General features: G+C 40.5%; 1 protein-coding gene across 1 annotated transcript in view; it reads left to right on the top strand.

Moving 5' to 3' along the window:
• The window catches only part of EDN3 (endothelin 3), a 57,368-nt gene extending 37,873 nt beyond the window's left edge, over positions 1–19,495 (top strand). The window contains exons 3-5 of the mRNA XM_042464042.1: positions 15,839–16,015; positions 17,102–17,207; positions 18,185–19,495. Of these exons, the coding sequence (XP_042319976.1) occupies positions 15,839–16,015; positions 17,102–17,171 (247 nt within the window). The 3' untranslated portion in view covers positions 17,172–17,207; positions 18,185–19,495. The remainder of the gene's footprint in view (positions 1–15,838; positions 16,016–17,101; positions 17,208–18,184) is intronic.
• Positions 19,496–21,995: the final 2,500 nt, after the last annotated feature.

Below are 21,995 nucleotides of genomic sequence, written 5' to 3'. Positions count from 1 at the left end.
GATGTATATGAATAGTAACAGAAATACAAAACCTCTGGGTATGTTGGTGAGGTGACAAGTTAAATTTTCACAATTGATGATCATTGGGAGACAAAATAGGGAGGAAAGATATAGTCTAAAGCCAAGATAACTGTATGGATGTTAGAGGGAGTTCTTGAAATGTAGCATGATGCTGGCTGGGAACAAGAATTGAGTTGTGATAAAATGAACAAGGGACAACTTGTTCCCCTTGTCTTTTTTCCACACCAATACTTTAACTGAAGTCTTCACAAGGCTGCCATGTTAACTAGTGTTATATGTAGTGTGCCAAGAAACCATTGTGTTTGTTTAGCCCACTGTCAGTGGACTGCAGTTTGTGGATATATCCCAATTTTGCTTTCTCTTTCCAACCTCCTTTTGAAGTTTTTTTTTGCACAAGAACTGCTGTTCTGAGGTCCAAGTTGGAATAACTAGGAAAGATTGAAGTGTTCTGCAACTGTTGTTGGTTTTTTTGTTTTTGTACAGTCGACCCTTGCTTTGCGTGGGGGGGGTCTGTTCTGGACCCCCCACGTAAAGCTAATTCCGCCCATGCTCAAGCCCCATTTAGATGAATGAGGTGCACTTCTGTGTGTGGTGCAGTGTGCGTGCCACAGGTGTACACGCCATTCGTCTAAATGGGGCTTCCTGTCCACGTGACCTCAAGTCCGTGTATGGGAAGCCAGTGTATAGGGCAGGCCGACTATATATTTATTCCTAATGTCTGATTTATGTCCATTTATCTTTTGATGCAAAGATTGTCCTCTGTAGAGTGCTGAAGGGCATTGTTGATAGTGGGTGGCATATATTAGAGGCTGAGCAAGTGAAAACACCTCTAATGTTGTGGGTGTTGTGATTAGGTCCTGTGCTTTTTCCCATGTAGATGTGTGGGCAGAGTTGACATCTGGGTTTGTGGCAAGATCTTGTAAAGGGGAGAAGAGAGGGGGGAGGGAGAGGGAGAGGGAGAGAGAGAGAAGACTGTATAAAACAGTGGTATAGAATCCCCTGTCCTGCCCATGAGAAAAAGAAACAGACTAGAATCCTGTTGGTGTCATGTATGTGTGTAACTTGAAGTCCTTTTTTGATGGTGTGGAAGGAGATGTTTGCTACCTTCTTGTATACCAGTGATTCCCAAAGTGGGTGGTACGCCACCCCTACAGGCGGTGGAAAGATCCAGGTGGGTGGTGAGGGGGAATTGGGGCAGCAGGGGACAAAAATGGTGTGGCAGGGTGCTTTCTGTTAAAGTATTGGTGCAGAAAAAAGACAAAGGGAACCAGTGGCTTTTAGTATCATGGTGCATGAAACTTCTTTTCAGGTTCTCTTAGCTGCATCTTTCACTAGAAGTAGTGGGAAACCCTTGCAAGGGTTGGGCTGAAAGCATTGTTTTTGTTGCTTGGAGCAGTACCATTTGGGGACACATTGACTGGAGTAAGGAGTTAGAGCATGCGGTAGAAAGAAAGAAGCATCAGCAAAAAGGAGCTTTCACGTTTGAGACGCTGATTAAGCTTTGTGTGCTCCAGCCTGCTCTTGATTTCTTTCACCGAAAAGATTGAGAGATCTCCAGTCTAGAGCATGTAGTCTCTGTAAACTCAGTACTGTACATATACACCGGCTGCACCTCTCTCTGCCCTGACGAAGAAGCATTCAACAAACACCTTTCCTTGCTGGGGAGACGCTTCTCCCTTTGCACTTGGTCACCTTAGGAGCAGCAATCAAGCAGTTGACTTCTTGCCTGCACTGACCTTTGAGACAAAGCTGGAATGGGTGAGAGGCAGAGTCACTGCTCAGCCAGCTGCATGGTTGCTGCTCTGAGGGTGTCCAGGTGCAAAGGGAGTAGTGACCAAGCAGTCAGTTGAAAAGTGACTGAGAAGCTTCTCACCTGTGCCAGCCTTTACTGCAAGGCTTGCACAGGTGAGAGGCTTTTTGGTCGCTACTCAGCCAGCTGCTCGGTTGCTGCTCTCAAGGTGCCTGGATACAAAGGGAGAAACAACCAAGATTCTTTTTTAAATGCATTAGAACAGTAGATTTAATATTAGGAAATAGACTTTGGGGGGGCACTAGGGTTGTTGCTCAAAAGGAAAGGGGGTGGAAGCTCAAAAAAGTTTGGGAACCAGTGTATATCATTCACTGTTCCAAAAGCTGTTAAGTCCCTGGAGTATGCTACCATGGTCATGTACTAGTCAGAGACTGGGGAGAAGGAACAGGGGTGTTTTGAGTCCAGCTGCAGTTTTCTGGCCAGAAGAAGAAAGCTGACCTTACCATTCCTGCTCTCCATCAAGTTGCTGAAGATCTAGGATGGTAACCTCAGCCCTTCTCTACTGGCTGCAAACTTCATCCAGATGTTTCCTGGTCACCTCTGTCTTTCACGCTCTCTGTGGTCTAATATATAACCATGGCAGCAGGCTTGAAAACTGAGCACTTTAAAGCTGTCTTCTGGGGACAGGCGGAATGTGTAACTGTGTGGATCATGGCTGCAATGTTCCATTTTAAATTTAGTTATCAGGGTCTAATGACAACCCAATAAAAATGTGCAAGCAAAATTGTGCAAGCAAAACTGGACCAGTCTTTCCAAAATGTCATCATTAATTTTATTAGCATTTTAAAGAGTGTTTTTTTTTAAAAGAAGTAAATTGGAAACTAGTAAAAATAGCTATTGTTCAGCTAACCTGAAGCATTTTGAGGCCAAAAAAGAAAGCTTTAAAAATATCCTGCAGTGGTCAGCATTGTTTTCGTGATTTAATATGTCCTGATTGGAAAGCTGTTTCCTTGCCCTTGTACACCATCCGAAAACATCCACTGCCTGACAGCTGTCATGTCCCAAGACCATGGAGAAACATCTATCTGGCGCCTTAGGGTCATCAGACATCAAAAATTACTAGAAGAGCATGCAGTAACACTCATCTGATTATCACACATGGAAAATTTATAAACCAAAATTACTGTGTTCCTGTACATTCAGACTCTAGCATTTACATGTGGACATTTTGCTGATGAAAGCTGGAGACAGAATGGTGGACTAGTGAACCATTTGGTATCAGCCATAAAACCTAGTGCAACCTAAAAATAAGGGGAACATGGACAAACCAGTCTGTATATGGTCCATGTCATTTTGTATTAAATCTCAAGATCACTCCATCCAGTTTTTACATCAGTTTTACTTCTTTTAAATATCATGTAAATTTGTAATTAAATAATTTTACCCATTTCCTGAATGTATGCATTTTGGCACACAGCTTTGCCTAATGAACACATTTGTGTGCATAATTTTTAGCTAAAAGCTGCTTTGCAAAATCAAAGATGCACCCTTTCTTGAAGGATGTTCCAGTCTGTATTTAATCCAGGATGTGCAAATTAGGTCAGTTAACTTTAAATGCTGACCAGATGAAGTTCTCCCTCATCTCTAATGTGAGGAGAATGTCATTTTTTTCTGGGGCATTCTTTTCTGATGTTGCTGAACATTATTGTATAGAAAAGTACTAGACGCTGTTGTTTAGTATGAGCTATTTTAAAATCAGATTCCAGTGTTTTCTATTAATGCTGTGTTCATTGTTGAAATAAAAGCTCTGTTTTATTTCACATTCTTCATCTCAGGATGGATACTTATTGAAGCCCACCACCCCTCCTTCTCTTTTTATTGCCGGAAGCTCTGTTATTTGTTTTATGAGACCCAGCGAGACAGAAATTAATTTCTTATGCTTTGATTTTAAGCCAGACGTCTCAAATCCATGGGAGATGGAGTGACAAGGGGAGGGGTATAGGAGGCAATTTGATTGCATCTTAATATATATTAAAGTGACACAGGAAAAGCAAGCGATTTGGAAGGAAAGACATTTTGTACTAACTCCTTTGGGACTTAAGTTTTCCAGTGCAGCTTTTACTTCATCTGAATCTGGTTGAACATTCAAAGTTTTCTATGGTTCCATACTAAAATACAGTCTTCCTGTGCTGGGATAAATTGGACAAGGACTCTCCTTGTATAATCCTAGAAGATTTCTTGCCATAACTCTTCTGCTGTTTTGGCTGACCATCCATTTCTGGGCAGGATTGAAAGTTCTGATTATGACCTTTAAGGCACTATACAGCTTGGGTCCAAACCAGTGGCATCACTACAGCAGTGCGGGAGTGCAGATCGCACCAGGTGACACCCTAAGAGGGGGTAACACCACTGCTCCTCAGACATCTGCCTGTGGCATTCACCTGTGTCCCACTAAAATGATGAAGAGATGATGTGAGTGGAGTGAGGCTCTTTGTGAGAAGAAAGGAGAGTCCCCAGTGTTGTTGTTTTTTTAAAAATCAAATTTCAAAAATTAATTTTTATTTTTTTAAAATATATATATATATATTTTAAAAACGTCACATTTTAACAAGTTTTCACTTTACACACATGAAACTATGTGTGTGTGTGTGTGTGTGTGTGTGATATTGTAATATAAAAGTATAATTTTAATTGTACTAATTGTTATGTCACAGCTATTACTATTACATTCAGTGATACTGTATGGGAATTACGATTGATGAGTAACATTGCTAAGAATTCTGTATAAGAGGAGGTCAGTGGTGTGGTGCGGTGTTACCACAATGGGTGACAACCGTAGTGACACCACTGGTCCAGACTAAAAACTGTGGGGTGAAACAAGCAGGCAACAGAAAGCAGCTTCCAGTCATGACGCATGCCTCTAAACTGGCTGGAAACTGAAAGTGAGCTCTGAGCCTAAAAACTGGAGCAAAAAGAAGCTGAGATACTCAGGCTTAGCAGGAAAAAATGCATCTGCATTTAAGCAGCCCAGGGCCAGTGTGGGCTGCAGCAAAATAAAATAAAAATAAAAATAAAAAAGTGTGATAACTCCAATGGATGTAATTACAACTTACACAAACCACACAGTCCATGGGGTGAAGGGAGTATGTATCCGGAGCCTCCATGATTGTGCTTTGCCAGTGCATCACTCGCACACTGATTCACCGAAACCCTGCACTGGCAGAGCATCGCACATGCAGCTGTATGGCTGATTAGAGGAGTGGCCATCCAAAGGAATGGCATCTGAGCAGGATGTGGGAGGTAACTGGAGGTCACAGGTAGTGTTTTTGAGCAACAGTGTGCATGCATGGTGGGGAGGTGACCAAAAAAGAAACAAACAGAGGCACAGCCTAATGCTATCCCATGTGGTCTACCTGTAGGTGTTCAGCACGCTTTGGGAATGGGCCATGCGGACAGGAAGGTTTCAACCCACTTTCAGAAAAATCAGGATCGAGCTGCTTTTTCCTGTCCATCTGCTCTGGCTCTGGGTCTCCCCATACAAACTAGCCTGAGTTCTAACATCTTTGTGAGAGGGCTTTCTCTTGGTCCCAACACTTTCAGGGGCACAGTTGGTGGCTGCTCCCAGACTGTGGAACTCCCTCCCACAGGAGGTTTTGTCAGCCTGCTCCATGCTCTCTTTCTGCTGGCAGGATAAGAATTTTTTATTTAGGCAAGCTTTTTACTGATTTTAATTGTATGGAAGAATAATACAGTAGTATGCTCTGTTTTTATTTTGTCTATTTTAATTTATGTTTAAAATGTATTTTAAAATATTTGTAACTGTGTGCTCTTAATAGAACTGATGTTTAATTCTTTTTACATTTTTGTAATAGCTAAACTTTTATATTAAATTTTGTGATATGCCTTGGGTCTCTTGGCAGGAGCAAGGCAAGACAAAAATTGAATAATAAATAAATAAACAACTTAGTTTGTAAAACGAGAGAATATAATTTAATTTGGAGAGTAGACTGTCTCTGGAATTCACAGAGAGTAAATTGGAAACAAGACTAATTGTCATCTCTTGTTTTCAAGCTAGTGACAATGGGCTGAAGCTCTGTTGATTTTTCTTGGATAAGTATCCATTTTCTTTGCGTCTACCCCTTGCATCAGTAGTTGCAGGCATATTAACCTGGGTTGCTTCTCATAATAACACTAACATTGCTATGTTCTATTGTTCAAAAATCTAGAGGAAGAAAAACATGATTTTGTAATAAGATATTACATAAAATAATCTTTGACTTCCTAGGAGAGTGTTACTAAATTAGGGTTATTTTATGTTTGGGTTATTTTACATGTTACAAGTGTACATCTAACAGGAAGCTACAAAGAGCTAAAGATCCATATTCAATGTGCTCGTATGATGTGCAAGCATGTATTCTTTATATTCCAGTATCCCCCTATCTGAGTCAGGAGTTTGACTCATAGGCCTTCATGGTTATTTTTGTGACTGCTGTTTATGCTGTAGTATCCCCAATCTCTTCTCTAAAACTTCTCATTTAGCTCTCAGGGGAGGAAAGACAGAAGGCGGAACAATCTGTAGAAGCTGCCCCAACTAAAAACTACTTTTGGGGAAAGGAGTGGGGCTGGAAGAGAAGGGGGAGGAGCTTGTGTATTGTCTTTTTAGCATAATCTAGTTTACAAGGCAGGTCCCAAAATGCACCTTAGCACTAAAAGATCAAAAGAGTTTCCCATAAGTTCAACCTAGACAATGAGGAAATTGAAATGTAAAAAAGTTTCCATACCTTGGATCAAACATTGATCAGAACGGAGACTGAAGTCAAGAAATCAAAAGAAGACTAGGAATGGGAAGGGCACCCATGAAAGAACTACCTAAGTGTAAAGATAAACAACTGAGCACAAAAGTTAGAATCATACAAGCCATTGTATTCTCCATCATCATGTACGAATATGAGAGCTGGACAGTGAAGAATTCCAAAAGAAAGAAAATCAACTCATTTGAGATGTGCTGCTGGAGGAGAGTGCTGAAGATACCATGGACAGCCAAAAAGACCCCCCCCCCAAGGGGGTCCCTGAACTCTCCCCATAAGCCATAATGATGAAACTAAAGCTGTCATACTTTGGCCAGATCATGGGAAGGCACTACTCACTAGAAAATGTGATAATGCTAGGGAAGATAGATGGCTGTAGAAAGAGAGGAAGACTACACTCCAGATGAATGGACTCAGTCACAGCCTTGGAGGATAGAGGATCTAGAAGGTGTCTCATCTGCAGAGTCACCATATGAATCAGGGGCAACTTGAGGGTAGTTAACAACAACAACAACAACAACAACAACAACAGTCCTGCTCAAAGTAATGGTCCAGGGATCAGTACCAATCTGTAGGCTATTGATTTCCAGTGTATGCAAGTAAATGGGATTTTTAACTCAGAATAGAATCTAACAGTAAATTGAATCCAGAAGTCACTTTAACAACACAGAGTCAAATAGTCTCTGGTTTGGAAGCCCAGGGCTCCACACCAAGCAGTTCAGCCAAGCTTATATAGTATTCTGACAAAAATGTGTGGTGGTAGCAACTGAGCAACAAAAGACTATGACAGAGAAACTTACCATTACAAACCTATCACTATTTCCAGATTGTGCATATCACACTCATTATTGTATTTAGAGATATCTTGTAGCACCTTTGAGACTAACTGAAAGAAAGAAGTTGGCAGCATGAACTTTCTTAGACTAAAGTCTACTTCCTCAGATGCATTACTTCTTTGTATCCTGTTCCAGCTGTTATCAGCAGAACATATCAAGAAAGTATGGGGGATAGGTCAGAATGTTTTGTATACATATCTAACATAAAATCACTAAGCATGTAAAACATTTTGTATGCTTTTTTTTGGTGGGTTTTTTGGGCTATGTGGCCATGTTCTAGAAAATTTTCTTCCTGATGTTTCGCCAGCATGCCACAGATGCTGGCGAAACGTCAGAAAGAAAATTTTCTAGAACATGGCCACATAGCCCAAAAAACCCACAAAAAACCATGGATACCGGCCATGAAAGCCTTCGACTTCACATTTTGTATGCCTTCTTAAACTATTTGATAGCAATAGCAACAGCATGTATATTTCTATACTGCTTCTCAGTGAACTAACGCTCCCTAAGCGGTTTATAATGTGGAAGCTAATTGGCCCTAACAATCTAGGTACTCATTTTAACGACCTAAGAAAGGATGCAAAGCTGAGTGGACCTTGGAGCCCTGGGATCGAACTCACTATTTTAGCCACTGTGCCACCAGGGCATACCTGCCCCCCCCCCCCCAAAGTCTGTAATGTATAAAATTGTTGGTTATATAAAAGTAGCCATGTTGCCTGGGCCTTTGCTCTAAAAACTAATTACACACAAGGTGCAGTGGTATTACTAGGAGTGTGCGGGGAGTGTGGGCTGCACTGGGTGACACCATCAAAGGGGTTGACACCTGGTGGGGCAGTCAGTGGGTAACAATATGTCAGGCAGCTGGGTTGGGACAGTAAGGTGGACAGGAGGGGAGGCAGACAGTGAGTCCCCCTCCCTGCTCGCTTCCTTTGCCACTTCTCCTTCTGCTGCCCTCCTGTTCTCTCCCCAGGGTTGTGCATCCCAACTATGTGATGGGGAGGGAGGACTTAATACCTGGCACTGCCTACTGGATTTGTGTGGTAAACTGGCTACAAGGGCACTAGTGGCAACATCCTCCTACTTTTCCATGTCTCTCACTCCCTTTTGCAGGGCCAAGAGGATCCCCGGATGCCCTGGTCTAGGCCCCCTCCAGCCCCTGTCTTTGCAGTAAGGGGCAAGAGGAGGCAACCAAGACCAGATTTCTCCCTCCACTGGCAGCTCCCAGTTGCCAGAGCTGCAGAGTGGCTGCCTGCCTGTGGGTGACACCACGAGTTACCATTCTGGGGTGACACCAGTCCTTGAAACACCACTGATATTATGTATATGCGCTTCACAAATACACCTATCATCTTTTGGTGACCCCATGAGTTGGTTGTAATAATTGCGCTTAATTGCCTGCTAGTCTCTGGAGGCTGAGGCCACAAAGTAAGATTACTTATACCGTTTGTTAATTCTTTGAAACCAGACTGATTTTCAAATTCTTTCCTTTCACTCTTTGCTGCCATAAAGTCTTATTGAGTCTGCACACTTGTTCCCACCCTGCCACCTCTCCAGTACTGCCCTGTTTCTCCCATTTATCTCCCACTTCATTTCTATCAGTGTTTTCAGCCTATATTTCAACTTCAATGCACCTTCTTGCATCTTTGACTGTCAAATTCCCTGCTCCTCTGTCTTTTTCTCCTGACATGACTCTTCAGTCGTAGTTGTTGCATAACTCTGTATCCAATTGACTCTGCCAATCTTTGTACATTGGGAATTTTTAACCTTTCACAGCAATTGGTTCTGATGATGGATCTCTTCTGGACTTCTGAAGCAGAAGGAGAAAATGTATAGTGATGAGCTGTTTCCTCTTTACTTTTTTTTTAAAAAAAATGAAAAGCAGCCATTATGAGGCTGAAATCAGAAGCAGAGGGGTGGGCCTGCTTAATCCTTTCCCCTTCTGTTTGCCCACTCAGAAGTATTGTTCCTCTAGGCTTTCCTGCTTCTCTATCTGTCTCTCTCTCTCTCTTTGTCTTATCTCTGTCTTCAAGTCATCTGTCAAATTATGACAACAGCATGAATTTCATATGGTTTTCTTACATAAGAAAAACTTAGAGTTTTCCTTCCTCTGAAATGTAGCCTACAGCACCTGGGACTCATTCATATTACATGTATTGCAGTATCATTCCCAGTTTAATTGCCATAGTTCCATCCTAAAGAATCATAGGGTTTGTAGTATAGTGAAGCACTGGGGCTAGCATCTCATGAGGCTGTTGAAAAGACATGCAAAAGCCAGGAGTGTTAAAAGAATGAACAATATATGTAGAAACTGTCTGTCCATCAGTGGTGAAATTGCAGCACAAATGCAGTATCCTTAAATCCAGAAAACATATCCAGTGTTGTTGTTGTGTGCCTTCAAATCATTTCCAGCTTGTGATGACCCTAAAGTGAACTTATCATGTTTTTTTTTTTGTAAGATTTGTTCAGAGGAGGTTTGCCATTGCCTTCCACTGAAGTTGAGAGTATGTGACTTACCCAAAGTCACCCAATGGGTGTTACGGCCAAGCTGGAAATTGAACCCTGGTCTCCAGAGTTGTAGTCCAGCACTCAAACTACTACTCTATGGTAGCCTAAAGGTTTTTCCAAACGCTACTGAAGCTTCTTGAGAAATTCAATATTCTTTGCCTAAGAGAGGTGGGTAGTTTCACACTGGACAGAAAAGTCTGGATCTCGTGAAATCTCTTTTTTTTTCTGTTGCTAATGGAGTTGAAATTTTATTGCCTGGTTTTATGACTGTTCATCCCTCAGAATCCCCCAAAAGGGGAGTGACCTCTGTCTGCATTGACATCCCTCCAGACCATTTTAACTTCTAACAAAAACATCTTGACAAAATGTAGGCCTGTAACTCTAACATTGTCTTTCTTCTTCTTCTTCTATATGATTGTTAACACCTTTGCTTGATGAAGAATCCAGTGGAGCTTGCCAGTTGTATTTTGTGGTTGGCTCAATAAAAATTTAACTGTTTTGTGGATTTTGGATGACGTTGTATTTTGCTGTATGGCCGATACAGCTGCCCCTGAATATGTTTTGTGGTGATAATGTGACTGATGTAGTTCTTTGCTCTAAGGATCCTGATTTACACTTCCAAGGAAGGAAGAATTCTTGAATGGATTGAAGTAAGATTTATATACATGATGAATGGGACCGTTTATGTCTGGGTCATTTCTGTACTATATTATTCCTGGGTAGCAGTCTGGCCTTGTTGATCTCATCTCTTTCATTTGGTGGGTCTGAAAAATACTTGAAAGAAATCCTTGGCCTCAGTTGCTGTTCTGACTTTACCCCTACATGTGCTAGCTATTTGCTTGAATTCCTCCTTCGTGATTTCCCCCCTTTTCCATTTCTTATACACGTTCTGTTTAAAACTTAGCTCAGTTGAAAGTTCCTTATTCATCCATCCTGGTATCTTGAGACATCTTCCATTTTCCTCTCATTGGAACTGTTTGAAATTGTGCCTTCAGTATCTCCCTTTTGAGAAACTTCCATCCATTCTGAACTTCCTTCTCTTTTACTATTACTGACCATGGGATTTCCCCCAGTATTTGCCTTAGTTTATTGAAATCAGCTTTCCTAAAGTCTAAAATGTGTGTCTGACTATGCCTGCTTTCTCTTTTCCACTGTGCAGTGCACCTTTCCCTTATGCAGGGGATCTGTTCTGGACCCCCCCCCCCCCCCGCATAAGGCAAATTCCATGTATGATGAAGCCTTATTCATTTGAATGGGGTGCGCACCATGGTGTATGGTGTGGTGTGTGCCATGGGCATGTGCCCCATTCGCCATATTAGGGCTCATCGTCTTTGCAACCTCAAATCCTCATATGGTGAGCCCATGTATGGCATGGGCGCTCTGTATAACAAACTCCAAGAGAACATGGCCACTCCCACCTAAGGATCCCACCACTTGCACCCCATTAACCAGGTTATCCCTGTTGGTTAGGATGAGATCTAAAATGACTGATTCCCTTGTTGCCCCTTCCACCTTCTGGACAATGAAATTGTCATTCAGGCAAGTGAGGAATTTGCTAGACCTTAATGTTTTGGCTGAGTTTGATTTCCAACAAATATCAGGATAGTTGAAATCTCCCTTCACTACTACATGTCTCCAATCTGAAAGAGTGGTAATCTGTTCTAAAAAGGTATCATTCAGTTGACTTCAACGTATGTTTAGTCAGTTTAGTAATCTTTGCTTCTAGTGAGAGTTCAGGTCTGATTTGCTCTAGGACCCATCTAGTTGTCTTTTTAGCAGTCCATGGTAACCGTAGAACTCTCCTCTAGCACCACAGTCCAAATGAGTTGATTATCTTTTATCAGCCTTCTTTGGTGTCCAGTTTTCACAACCATGCAGAGATAGTTTTAATGTTTACCAGAATTAAATTATGTTTGTGCTGCTCTTTGTTTTGTTTTTTAAATCATGCTTACCTGGATTTATTGATTTCATTGTTTTTTATACTTCAGTAAAATACAATGATGCTAGGAAAAGTAGAGGGCGGAAGAAAAAGAGGAAAGCTTCATGCTAGATAGCCAGACTCAATCAGGGAGGTCATGGGTCTAAACTTACAGGACCTGAGTAGAGCCTTAGAGAACAGGTTTTTTTGGAGATGTCTCATTTACAGGGACACCATGAGTCAAGGTCAGCTGGAAGGCAGTTAACAACAAACAAATGTCACTGTATCAGATTTGAATGTCTAATGTGACACACTATTTAGACAGATGAATGCAATCTCCAAGAAGTTGATCAAATTAAGCATTAGAAAACGGCTATAACTATTATACCTTAATTTACACACTTAATCTATGCACCTTAATTTATGCACCTACTTAATTTATGCACCTAGATTACCATGGACAAACAAATGGGTCTTAGAAGAGATTAAGCCTGAATTTTCTTTGGAAGCCAAGATGATGAAACTTAGGCTGTCATACTTTGGCCATATTATGAGAAGGCACAACTAATTAAAAAAGACAATATTGCTAGGGAAGGTGGAGGGTAGTAGATAGAGGAGCAGATCACTCACTAGATGGCTAGACTCAATAGCAATAGCAAGTACATTTCTATGGAAGGATGCCAGGCTGAGTTGACCTGGAACCTCTGGCTGGTATTGAACTCACAATTCTCAGTCAGGGAAGTCATAGACTTGAGTCTGCAGGACCTGAGCAGAGTAGTGGAGGATAGGGGATCTTGGAGCTGACTCAACTACTGGATCTCCATGAGTCCGGATTGACTTGTGGGCAGTTAACTACACCAGCAAACAATTTTTAATGTTTTCTCTGTGCAGTAAATCCATCTGATCAATCTGTAGCATTGTAAGATGCTTGGGAGGCATTTCTGCTCTCATATGGCCAACACATGCCTCATCTGTGCAGGTCGGTTCAAGAATGCTCTGGCTTGAATACATGGCCCCTTGCCAGATTCCTAAATGCTTCATCATTCCATTTAATGGAATGGGAGAAAAAACAGATCACTTACTCTCCTCTGAAGAGCAGTTAGCCTTTTTGGTTACTTACTGTAGACACTTTAGATGGCAGAGTCCTGCTGGCTGGGCGATAAAGTTAAGCTTAGGCTGCACTGCAGAAATGATCCATTTTGACACCACTTTGACTACCCTTTAACTGGTGTCAAACCGGATTATTTCTGCACTGTGGATGCAACTTTAGCGTGCCAAACCTGTCTCCTTAGCCTGCATCCACACTGCAGAAATAATCCAGGTTGACACCACTTTAACTGCCATGGCTCAATGCTATGGAATTCTGGGGATAATAGCTTGTTGTTGCACCAGAGCTCTCTGACAGAGAAAGCTAAATATCTCACAAAACTACAGTTCCCAGAATTCATAACATTGAGCCATGGCAGTTAAAGTGATGTCAACCCGGATTATTTCTGCAGTGCAGATGCAGCCTCTGTTACATTTGTGTGTTAATCTCTATACAGGAAAATGAATTCACATAAAGACTGAACTTTTGTGCATGCCTGCTTTGGAGTAAAACCTCTTTGAATCAGTTTGACTTGTCAGTTATCTACTCCCCTTGTTGAACTGAAATACTGATTTACCGTGGTTTAAAATTGAGACTTCAACAGTGCCTGAGGCTGAAATTGCACTTAGCATACTTGGAACATTCCAACTGAGGCATAACTAAAAGGAAGATATGATACTTATATCTTCCTGAAAGAATGCCTCTCTCGGGAGCCCCAGGGTACACAGTGCTACTGTGTAATTACTAAAGGTGCACTTTGTAATTTGAATTTGCTGCAAAAAATCTTCTCATTCTGGTACAGCTTTCATGCTAATGGGAGTGAACTCTGTCAAGTCTGATCTAGTTAGAGGCAATGCCTTCTGTCTCAGTATGAATCCACTCCATGTTCTGCTCCATACTTTAAAGGTGCTAGAGCTTCAGCACCCTGGATAGCTCCATTAACAGAGTAAAACAATGAAAAGCTTTGCAGCACATGGAAGACTAGTGAATTTTTGGTTGCACAAGATTTCATGAAGAACATTTGACTACATCAGATGCATTGAGTGATCCATTGCTGCTGGTAATCAAAGCCTGCTTTCATTTTTTAAAAAAAGCAAGAAAGCTTAGCTCATTTCTGAGCCAGTTGGGTAAGGGAACAGTGGGGCAGAAAGGTTAGTCATTTGGGGTATGTGGTCATGTTGGAAGCTCTCCTCATTTCAGAGATAACTGAATCAGTCTATTGAATGGAAATACAGTCAGCCCTCCATAACCACGGATTCTGCATCTATGGATTCAACTAACCACAGTTCAAAAATATTCACATGCAAAAAATTCCAAAAAGCAAGCCTTGATTTTGCTGTTTTATATAAGGAATGTCATTTTTATTATGCCATTGTACATAATGAAACTTGAACATCCACAAGTTGTGGTATCCACAAAGGTTCCTGGAACCAAACCCCAGCAGACACCAAGGGCCCACTGTATTAGAAGACAATGGATATTAAAATATAACCTGTGAGGTCATCCATGCATCCTTTCCAGTAACTAGCATTTATGTGATTATTGCCATCATTGTTATTGGATTGAGTTCAATAGAGTATAATACAGTGGTGGTTAATCTTTTTTGGGATCATGGATCTCTTTGAGAATTGAATGAAAAGCACTGGCTCCTTCATCATAAAAATAAAAATAAAAACCATATGCTCACAGTTTATTTATTTTGAATGCAGTTTATACATATAGAAGATGGAATGAGCTAGTTTTCTGCTGTTCCAGAGACCAGAACATGAACCAAAGGTTTCAAATTACAAGAAAGATTCCATCTGAATGTTGGGAAGAACATATTTACTGTAAGAGCTATTTTGAGAGTAGAATAGACTGCTTGAAGGGTGATAGACTCTCTTTCTTTGGAAATCTTTAGAGGCTGGATGAGCATCTTTTAGTTGTGTATTCCTGCATGGCAGGGAGGTTAGATTAGATGGACTTTGCAGATTATGTGACTTCATTGCATTGTAAATTAGGTTCCTTCATGTAGACTAATCTGGAATAAAAAATGAAGAATAAAAAAGACTAAATGTAAACTCTTAAATTTCACAATGTCAAGAACAATTAAAAGTAACAAGGAGAAAAATAATTATCTGTACCCAGTTCATGGACCTCAAGAGACTCTGACACAGCTATTTAAAACCATCTCTTAAATGTGGGGTTGAAGAAAGTACTGAACTGTTTCCCCCACCCTTCATTTCATGATTTACTGCTTTCATCCTTGCAATACAGCCCTGTCCCTATGCACTGTGTTTTTAGAAATAAATCCATGGAATTCAGTCAATCTTACCATCACATAGAATGACAGACTTAGGCGCGTTACAGGCCCTTGAGGTGCCGTCATTATGCGCGAGGGGCAGCGCTTCCTGACACGCCTTGCCCCTCGCGTGTAATGACTGTGTCAAAATGGCAGCGCCCTATACAGATGGGCACTGGCATTTTGATGTCGCGGACTGGAAGTGGCGCCATGAGTTCATGCCTCGCGCCTTGCAGCACCTCTTCCAGGGCCCAGGAAGAAGCGCCATTTTGGTGCTTCTTCTTGCTCCGCGAGGGAACCGCACAGTTTGGCTGCTGTGGCTCCCTCGCGGAGCAACCAGCAGCAGCGCGAGACTGTCCCTTCTGGGCAGTGTGTAATGCGCCTTAGTCTTTGGTCTCTTATTTTAGGTCATAGGTTTGAGTGAAGGGGAATGGTAAAATGAGGCTAAACTTGTTTGGCTTGTAAAATTATTTTATGTTTTGTTTATTGTATCTGAATTCTATATTTGTTATAAGTCTAGTACTTGTCAACAGCCTTAATTCTTTTTATGGAGTAGCCCATGATCATGTGAGAAGTTTCCACAGTAATTTTGGAAATGCCAAGAGGTTTTAAAGAATATATTTTTATTGCAGGAGGACTGTTCCATATGGACTGGCTAATTACAGAGGAAGTTTCAGAGGCAAAAGGTCTATAGAACAGCATCGCAAGAGCTTACATTCGTCAAAATGGCCTCTATTGCGCTGCTCCTGTGCAGACAGATGTGACAAGCCATGTATGAATTTTTGCACGAGGACCCAGGGTGACCACTGGTAAGAGATGTGTGTTATACTTGGATGAAATTGTGAATGGTGTGCATCAGCTGTCCCGCAGCATGGCACCATTCAAATATGTCAGATCACCACTCTCACCCACAGTTTGCAAAAGGATCTTGTAGCACCCTTGAGACTAATTGTGTGAAAGACGTTGTAGCTGAAGCATTTGTAGACTAGGCCTACTTCCTCAAATGCAAGAGATGGCTATGTCTTTGAATTCTACTTCCTTTGATAGTAGTTTCCCCCAAATAAATGGGGGAAATTCCATAAAAAGAACAGAAATGAAGTAACATAAATTCTAAACTAAATGTGGCTAAGTATTCTTGATAGGGGAATGACATAAGACCTTTCGGCTTCTACCACTAGAAAACAAAGTTTTACTTCACTTAGAAAGTAAGAAAAGATAAGGATACAAATTACTTTTTTCAGAAGCAGAGGTCAAAATGCCTTACCATAATATTCAAGCATTTCTGTTTTGTTAATTGCTATAATAACTGTTATGGTCAAGATCTTGCATCGTCAGAGGTAGCTACAGTGATGGCGTTCCACTGTTTGTAGCTATTTTTGCCACTTTCTCAAAATACCAACTTCATAAGCCAGCTACACCTTGAGGTGCTACATATCACAGTGCTGAGAAAATTATGACTGCAATGCTCTCATACTGGCAGGGCATGCTGACCCTGAGGTGTCTGTCCAGCTCCTAGTCTCCAGTCAACATTTTCCAGTGCCCTGATCTGCAGCACCTCAGAAAGCTGTTGTTTGGGGGCACTGTTTGGCTTCAAAGGTAGGTTTACAGAGGCATGTTCAATCCTTAACAACTGGAAATGTGAATTTCAAAAGTTATGAGATCCCTAAGTACAGTACATCTTATGATCTTGCAAATACAAAACAGATGCAAGCCAATATTCTTAAGTGATTAACTACAATAGTTTGAAGTGATGTTTGATGCATTAAAAACATTTCTTTCTTTCTTTCTTTCTTTCTTTCTTTCTTTCTTTCTTTCTTTCTCTGTCTGTCTGTCTGTCTGTCTGTCTGTCTTTTTCTCTCCCTCCTCATCTCACAATGATTTATTCTCTTCCACAGCAATAAGGAACAACTGAATAGCACAGGAGAAACAGAACCCTATGGAGAAAAGGAACATGTTCTCACTTAGTAGCTCAGGAGAATTTAGCAGCTTCTGAGTGAAGAGGTATGTCTGTATTTTAATTAAAGATGCATGTGGAGGAAGCATTTGGAGAACAAATTAGTGTTTTGCTTAATTGTCAAGTCTATTATTTTCAGGAGTATTTTTTTTAAAAAAAGAATGCTTAGAGGCACATAGCAGACATGTTTTTACCTGATCGTATGCAGTTTAAAGGAGTTTCTAATCCCACCTGCTCATTTGGACAAAACAGAATTTAGTTTGCCTCAGGGTAGGAATGCTATCTATCTTTTGTGCTAATTCAGAAAATGGTGTTCTGATAGTGTTGAAAAGTGCAAACCAAACAGCATAAGTTAAAAAGATTATTTGATGGCCATGGGATAATTTTTTTTTAAAAAAATCCCACTTTTACCAATATTTGGCATTAGATAGAGTTTCCAAGTGTTCATTGCACTTAATATATATTGACCCAATACGCTGATGAATGTATGGCTGAGAAGGTGTGTGCAGACGATAACTATTCCATGGATGTAGTTCTGTGGTTCCCTGCCCAGACCACTGCCAAGCCTTGCAGGGCTGCTGCTATGAGTTGTACATAACCTGGGGATTGGGGAAAAGAGGAGAGGCAGGCAACTGGGCAGTGGAGGCTGCTTTATCTACCCGCTACCCACAATTTGCTAGACAGAGATGAAGAGGAATGATAGCAATGCCATTCCTCCACCTCTTTCTCTAGCAAACTGCAGCGGAGAAAGGTATCCTGAATCCTAATCTGATTCAGGGTCAAGTAACCTAATGTCCTTCAGGGCCCAAAAGATTTGGCCTTGGGCCATGCACACTGAGGCGTGCCATATTCCAAAATATCTGGAAGGCATCAGGTTGCCAAACCCTAATCACTACACCACACTATCTCTCAGTGTTTGTTGAACTGAAACACCCTGCCCCTGCCTTCTCACATTATTGTGCTTTCAAAATGACTTTTCATCATGTCTACCTGCTCATATTTAAACATGCCTCTTCTTTCAAAGGTATCAAGTTAAGAAGCTACTGCGTAAGATATGAAACTCACCCAAGGTGGATAAATGTGCCCAGATTCCCAAATGGATTGTCTAGCAATAGATGCTGCCTTTTCTGGAACTGATACCATCTTGAAGATGGAAAATGATCCTGTTTGGAGAACCTTGTACTTTCCTGCAGTGTTCTGGTGTGTCATAACAGAAGGAGACAACTTCCATCCATTTTGGACAGAAACAGTTTTGCTATTTTGAAGGTCCAAAGAACAATTCTTACCAACAAGTTCAAGGGATAAACTTTCTTAATCAATGTATGAGATGGGGGAGGGGATATTGTTTTACCTGCTTGTTTTTTATACTGAATTTTCCAGTTTTCTGAAGACAGTTGTCATGAGAGAAATTGGTATATTAGAAAAAAAATATTTGTGTTTGATGTTGTCACTTTTATATTAAAAAAACAAACAAAACCTTTTCCCTAATGTTATTCAAATCTGTCTTCGTATTGTAATTTCAGTGGCAAAACATGACAATATCTATGCAGATTAAATATGAATGGCTAATATTAATATCATTATAAAATATAGCAAGCTAACAGTATACTGTGAGTATTTCAGAGATTGTCAGTTTTTATGTACCAATTACCTCTGCACTGAAATTGAATTTTAAGAATTGTAACAATAGCAGCTAAGAGATACGATATTGATGAACTGAACAGTACACTAGTTTATCCTGCCAACCACTAAAATTGAGAGCTTCCCTAAGAGGAAACTATAAAACCTTATAAATGCTTAAATTGCAGTCAAAGGCTTGTATTAGTAGTCAATAATAAATTGTTAAAGAGAGATGATTGTAAAGACGTGGGATTTGCAATTATGAAAAGTGACTCTCAGGAACAGACAATGCAAAAGGATTGGATATGTTTCAACACAACTGAGGACCATATGAATTAGTTGGGCACATGTTTGATTTAAGAAGAATTTTAGAAGAACATTCATCCCATGTTTGCTAGTCAAACAGAAGAAAGGGGGGGGGGAGTCATTTACTGATGGTTGGAAGCCTTTCAAAAGATGCTATGGTCAAAACTGCAGGATTTCTTTGTTTTTCCGATAAAAGCTTTATATTTTGCTAGGACACAAGTTTGAAGACAACAGCTAAGGCTGTAAGCTGAATACATGAACTCTGCAAATGAACAACATCCAAAACCAGCCATTTAAAATTTGCAAAGAGGTAAAGGACATTGTTTTAAGCAAGAATGGAAGAGATCTTTTGTCAAAAATTTATATATATATATATAAAAATATATGAATATATTACATAAATAAATTATTCAACCTATTAAAGTAAAACGTCTCTCCAGTATCACATTTTACATTACTTTTCTATTATATGGCATAATTTGTACATTTTATAGAAATGCAGACTATTGGTTATATTGAAAAACATGTGTCCTTGTTTATTGTTCATGTTTCTTTTAATTAAGTGGGGTGGGGGAGATCAGGTTTTTCTTAAAGGAACAACCTTTTCTTGAATTTCATTTTAATAACCACAACAGGTATATGTACTTTGGATATATGCGAGTTTCTATTTTTAAAGCTGGTCTTGTTGCACACAATAATGCTGCAGTCCAGCTGGATGTTTGCCTGATGTTCACATGCAAGATAAAGAAGCAACAGATCTCCATGGGTGTTTAATATGGATTTTATTTGTTTCTTGTTCAAATTCTGGAAAATCTGGAAAACCTCAAACCACCCAACCCTGCTCTTGGCGAGCAAATCTTTCTCCTTACCTGAACTTAATTATTTCATGGTAGCAACTGAATGCATGTGCACTCAGTGCCCAGTAGCCCATAGTATTAGCTGATAAAGTTGTTACAGAGCATGACTGTAGATTAGGAGTGGGACTGCACTGAGGACCAGAGAGCCATTTTCAGCATCTCCTGAATCTAGGAAGGTAGCATCTAGAAGTCACATTTACCTCAACAAGAAGTCACTTGTAGCCATTTTTTTTGGCAAATTTTGTTTGCTATTTCCAGGTAGTCCCTCTTGAAATGGCCAAAATGTACCAACTAGTGCAGGGGTAGGTAAAGTGTCCCTCATAGTCCCTCAACTATCAACACTATTTTTAAATACTTTCTCCCCCCCCCCCAAACTTCTTTTTGCCCCAAGACCCTTTAGGGGGTATAGGGCAATTGTGTCATGTTTTTGGTCTCCCTTGCCTCCCAAAATTCATTTTTTTAACCCTCAAATACCCACTGAATGTGTTTGGGGAGGACATGGAGACATTTTTGCCACATTTCTGCTCCTCAGATAATTTTAGGTCTGTGAAAAGGCTTCTTCTTCTTCTTCTTATTCTTATTCTTATTCTTATTATTTAAGAGGATGTGAACTAGTTATATCCTTTTCTAAACAAAGGACTCTCCTGGACCAAAAAATGCTGGGGGCAGTGTGAAAAAAAAAAGCTCACTCAATGACTACAGCAGATTCAGGAAATTTGTGGGCAAATGTTTTATTTTTTCCCCTAGGGGTTGGGGGTCCTCCAAGGTTTTCTGGGGGGCAGTTGTTTTTGTAAACTGCCTTTGAGTTGAGTTTGCCTCATGGCAACCCTATGAATAAGGGACCTCCATGGCACCCTATCCTCAACCTCCCTGCTCAGCTCTTGCAGAATCATGGTTGTGTTTTCTTTGATTGACTCTAGCCATCTGGAATGCAGACTTCTTCTTTTCCTATTGTTCTCCACTTTACCAAGCATTATAGTCTTTTCTGGTAAATCCTTTTTGCTCATGGCATGACCAAAATATGACAACCTCAATTTAGTCATCTTTGTTTCCAGGGAATGTTCAGGCCTAATATACTTTAGAACCCATCCATTGGTCTTTTTAGCATTGGTCAGAACTATTCTCCAGCATCACGTCTCAAATGCATTGATTTTCTTCCTATCAGTTTTCTTCACTGTCCAGCTCTCACAACCATACATGGAAATGGGCAATACGATGGCATGGACAATCCTACTTGATGATATTTCTTTACACTTCAGGATCTTGTCTAGTTCTTTCATGGCTGCCCTTCCATGTCCTGATCTTGCTCTGCTCTCTTCACTGCAATCTCCACTCTGTTTGATGACTGAGCCCAAGTATGGAAAATCTTGAACTGTTTCACTCTCTTTGCCATCTACTTTAAAATTATGTAGATCATCTGTGGCCATAATTTTTATTTTCTTTCTGCCTTCACCTTCTTTGATAACCTTTCCATATCTGATATTTTCTGGTAGTATTTTGGTGTCATCTGTATATCTTAGATTGCGGATGTTCCTTCCTTCAATTGTCACACCTCCCTCCTCTGAGTCCAATCCTGCTTTTTGTATGATGTTCTTGGCATACAAATTAATTAGATAGGGTGATAAAATACAGCCTTGCCTGACCTGCTTTCCAATTGGAAATCATTTTGTTTCTCCGTATTCTGTCCTGACTGCAGCCTATTGTCCTGAGCATAGATTACACACCAGGACAATCAAATATTGTGGCACACCCATTTTTAAAAAGATCAGTCCATAGTTTCCCATGGTCTGTACAGTCAAATGCTTGTCCAGCGTATGTTTGCTACATGATCCCTACTGCCTCTTCCTTCCCTGAATCCTGCTTGGACATCTGGCAATTCTAAAGTTGGTCATCTCTGGACTAAAGTTTATGTTTGTTCAGGGGAAAAAAGGCAATTAAAAAAAAATAAAGGTTGGATTTTGCAAGGCGCAGATGGCCATAACCTGTATGATAAGGAAAACTGGCATAGATCAGGTTGTTCTGGATGTAAGATTAATGCTTTGTAGACCTTGT

Source organism: Sceloporus undulatus, chromosome 4 (assembly GCF_019175285.1).
Source record: "Sceloporus undulatus isolate JIND9_A2432 ecotype Alabama chromosome 4, SceUnd_v1.1, whole genome shotgun sequence".
NCBI classification, from domain to species: Eukaryota; Metazoa; Chordata; class Lepidosauria; order Squamata; family Phrynosomatidae; genus Sceloporus; species Sceloporus undulatus.
The sequence above is the reverse complement of the archived record's forward strand: the minus strand, read 5'-3'. Positions and strand labels throughout refer to the sequence as shown.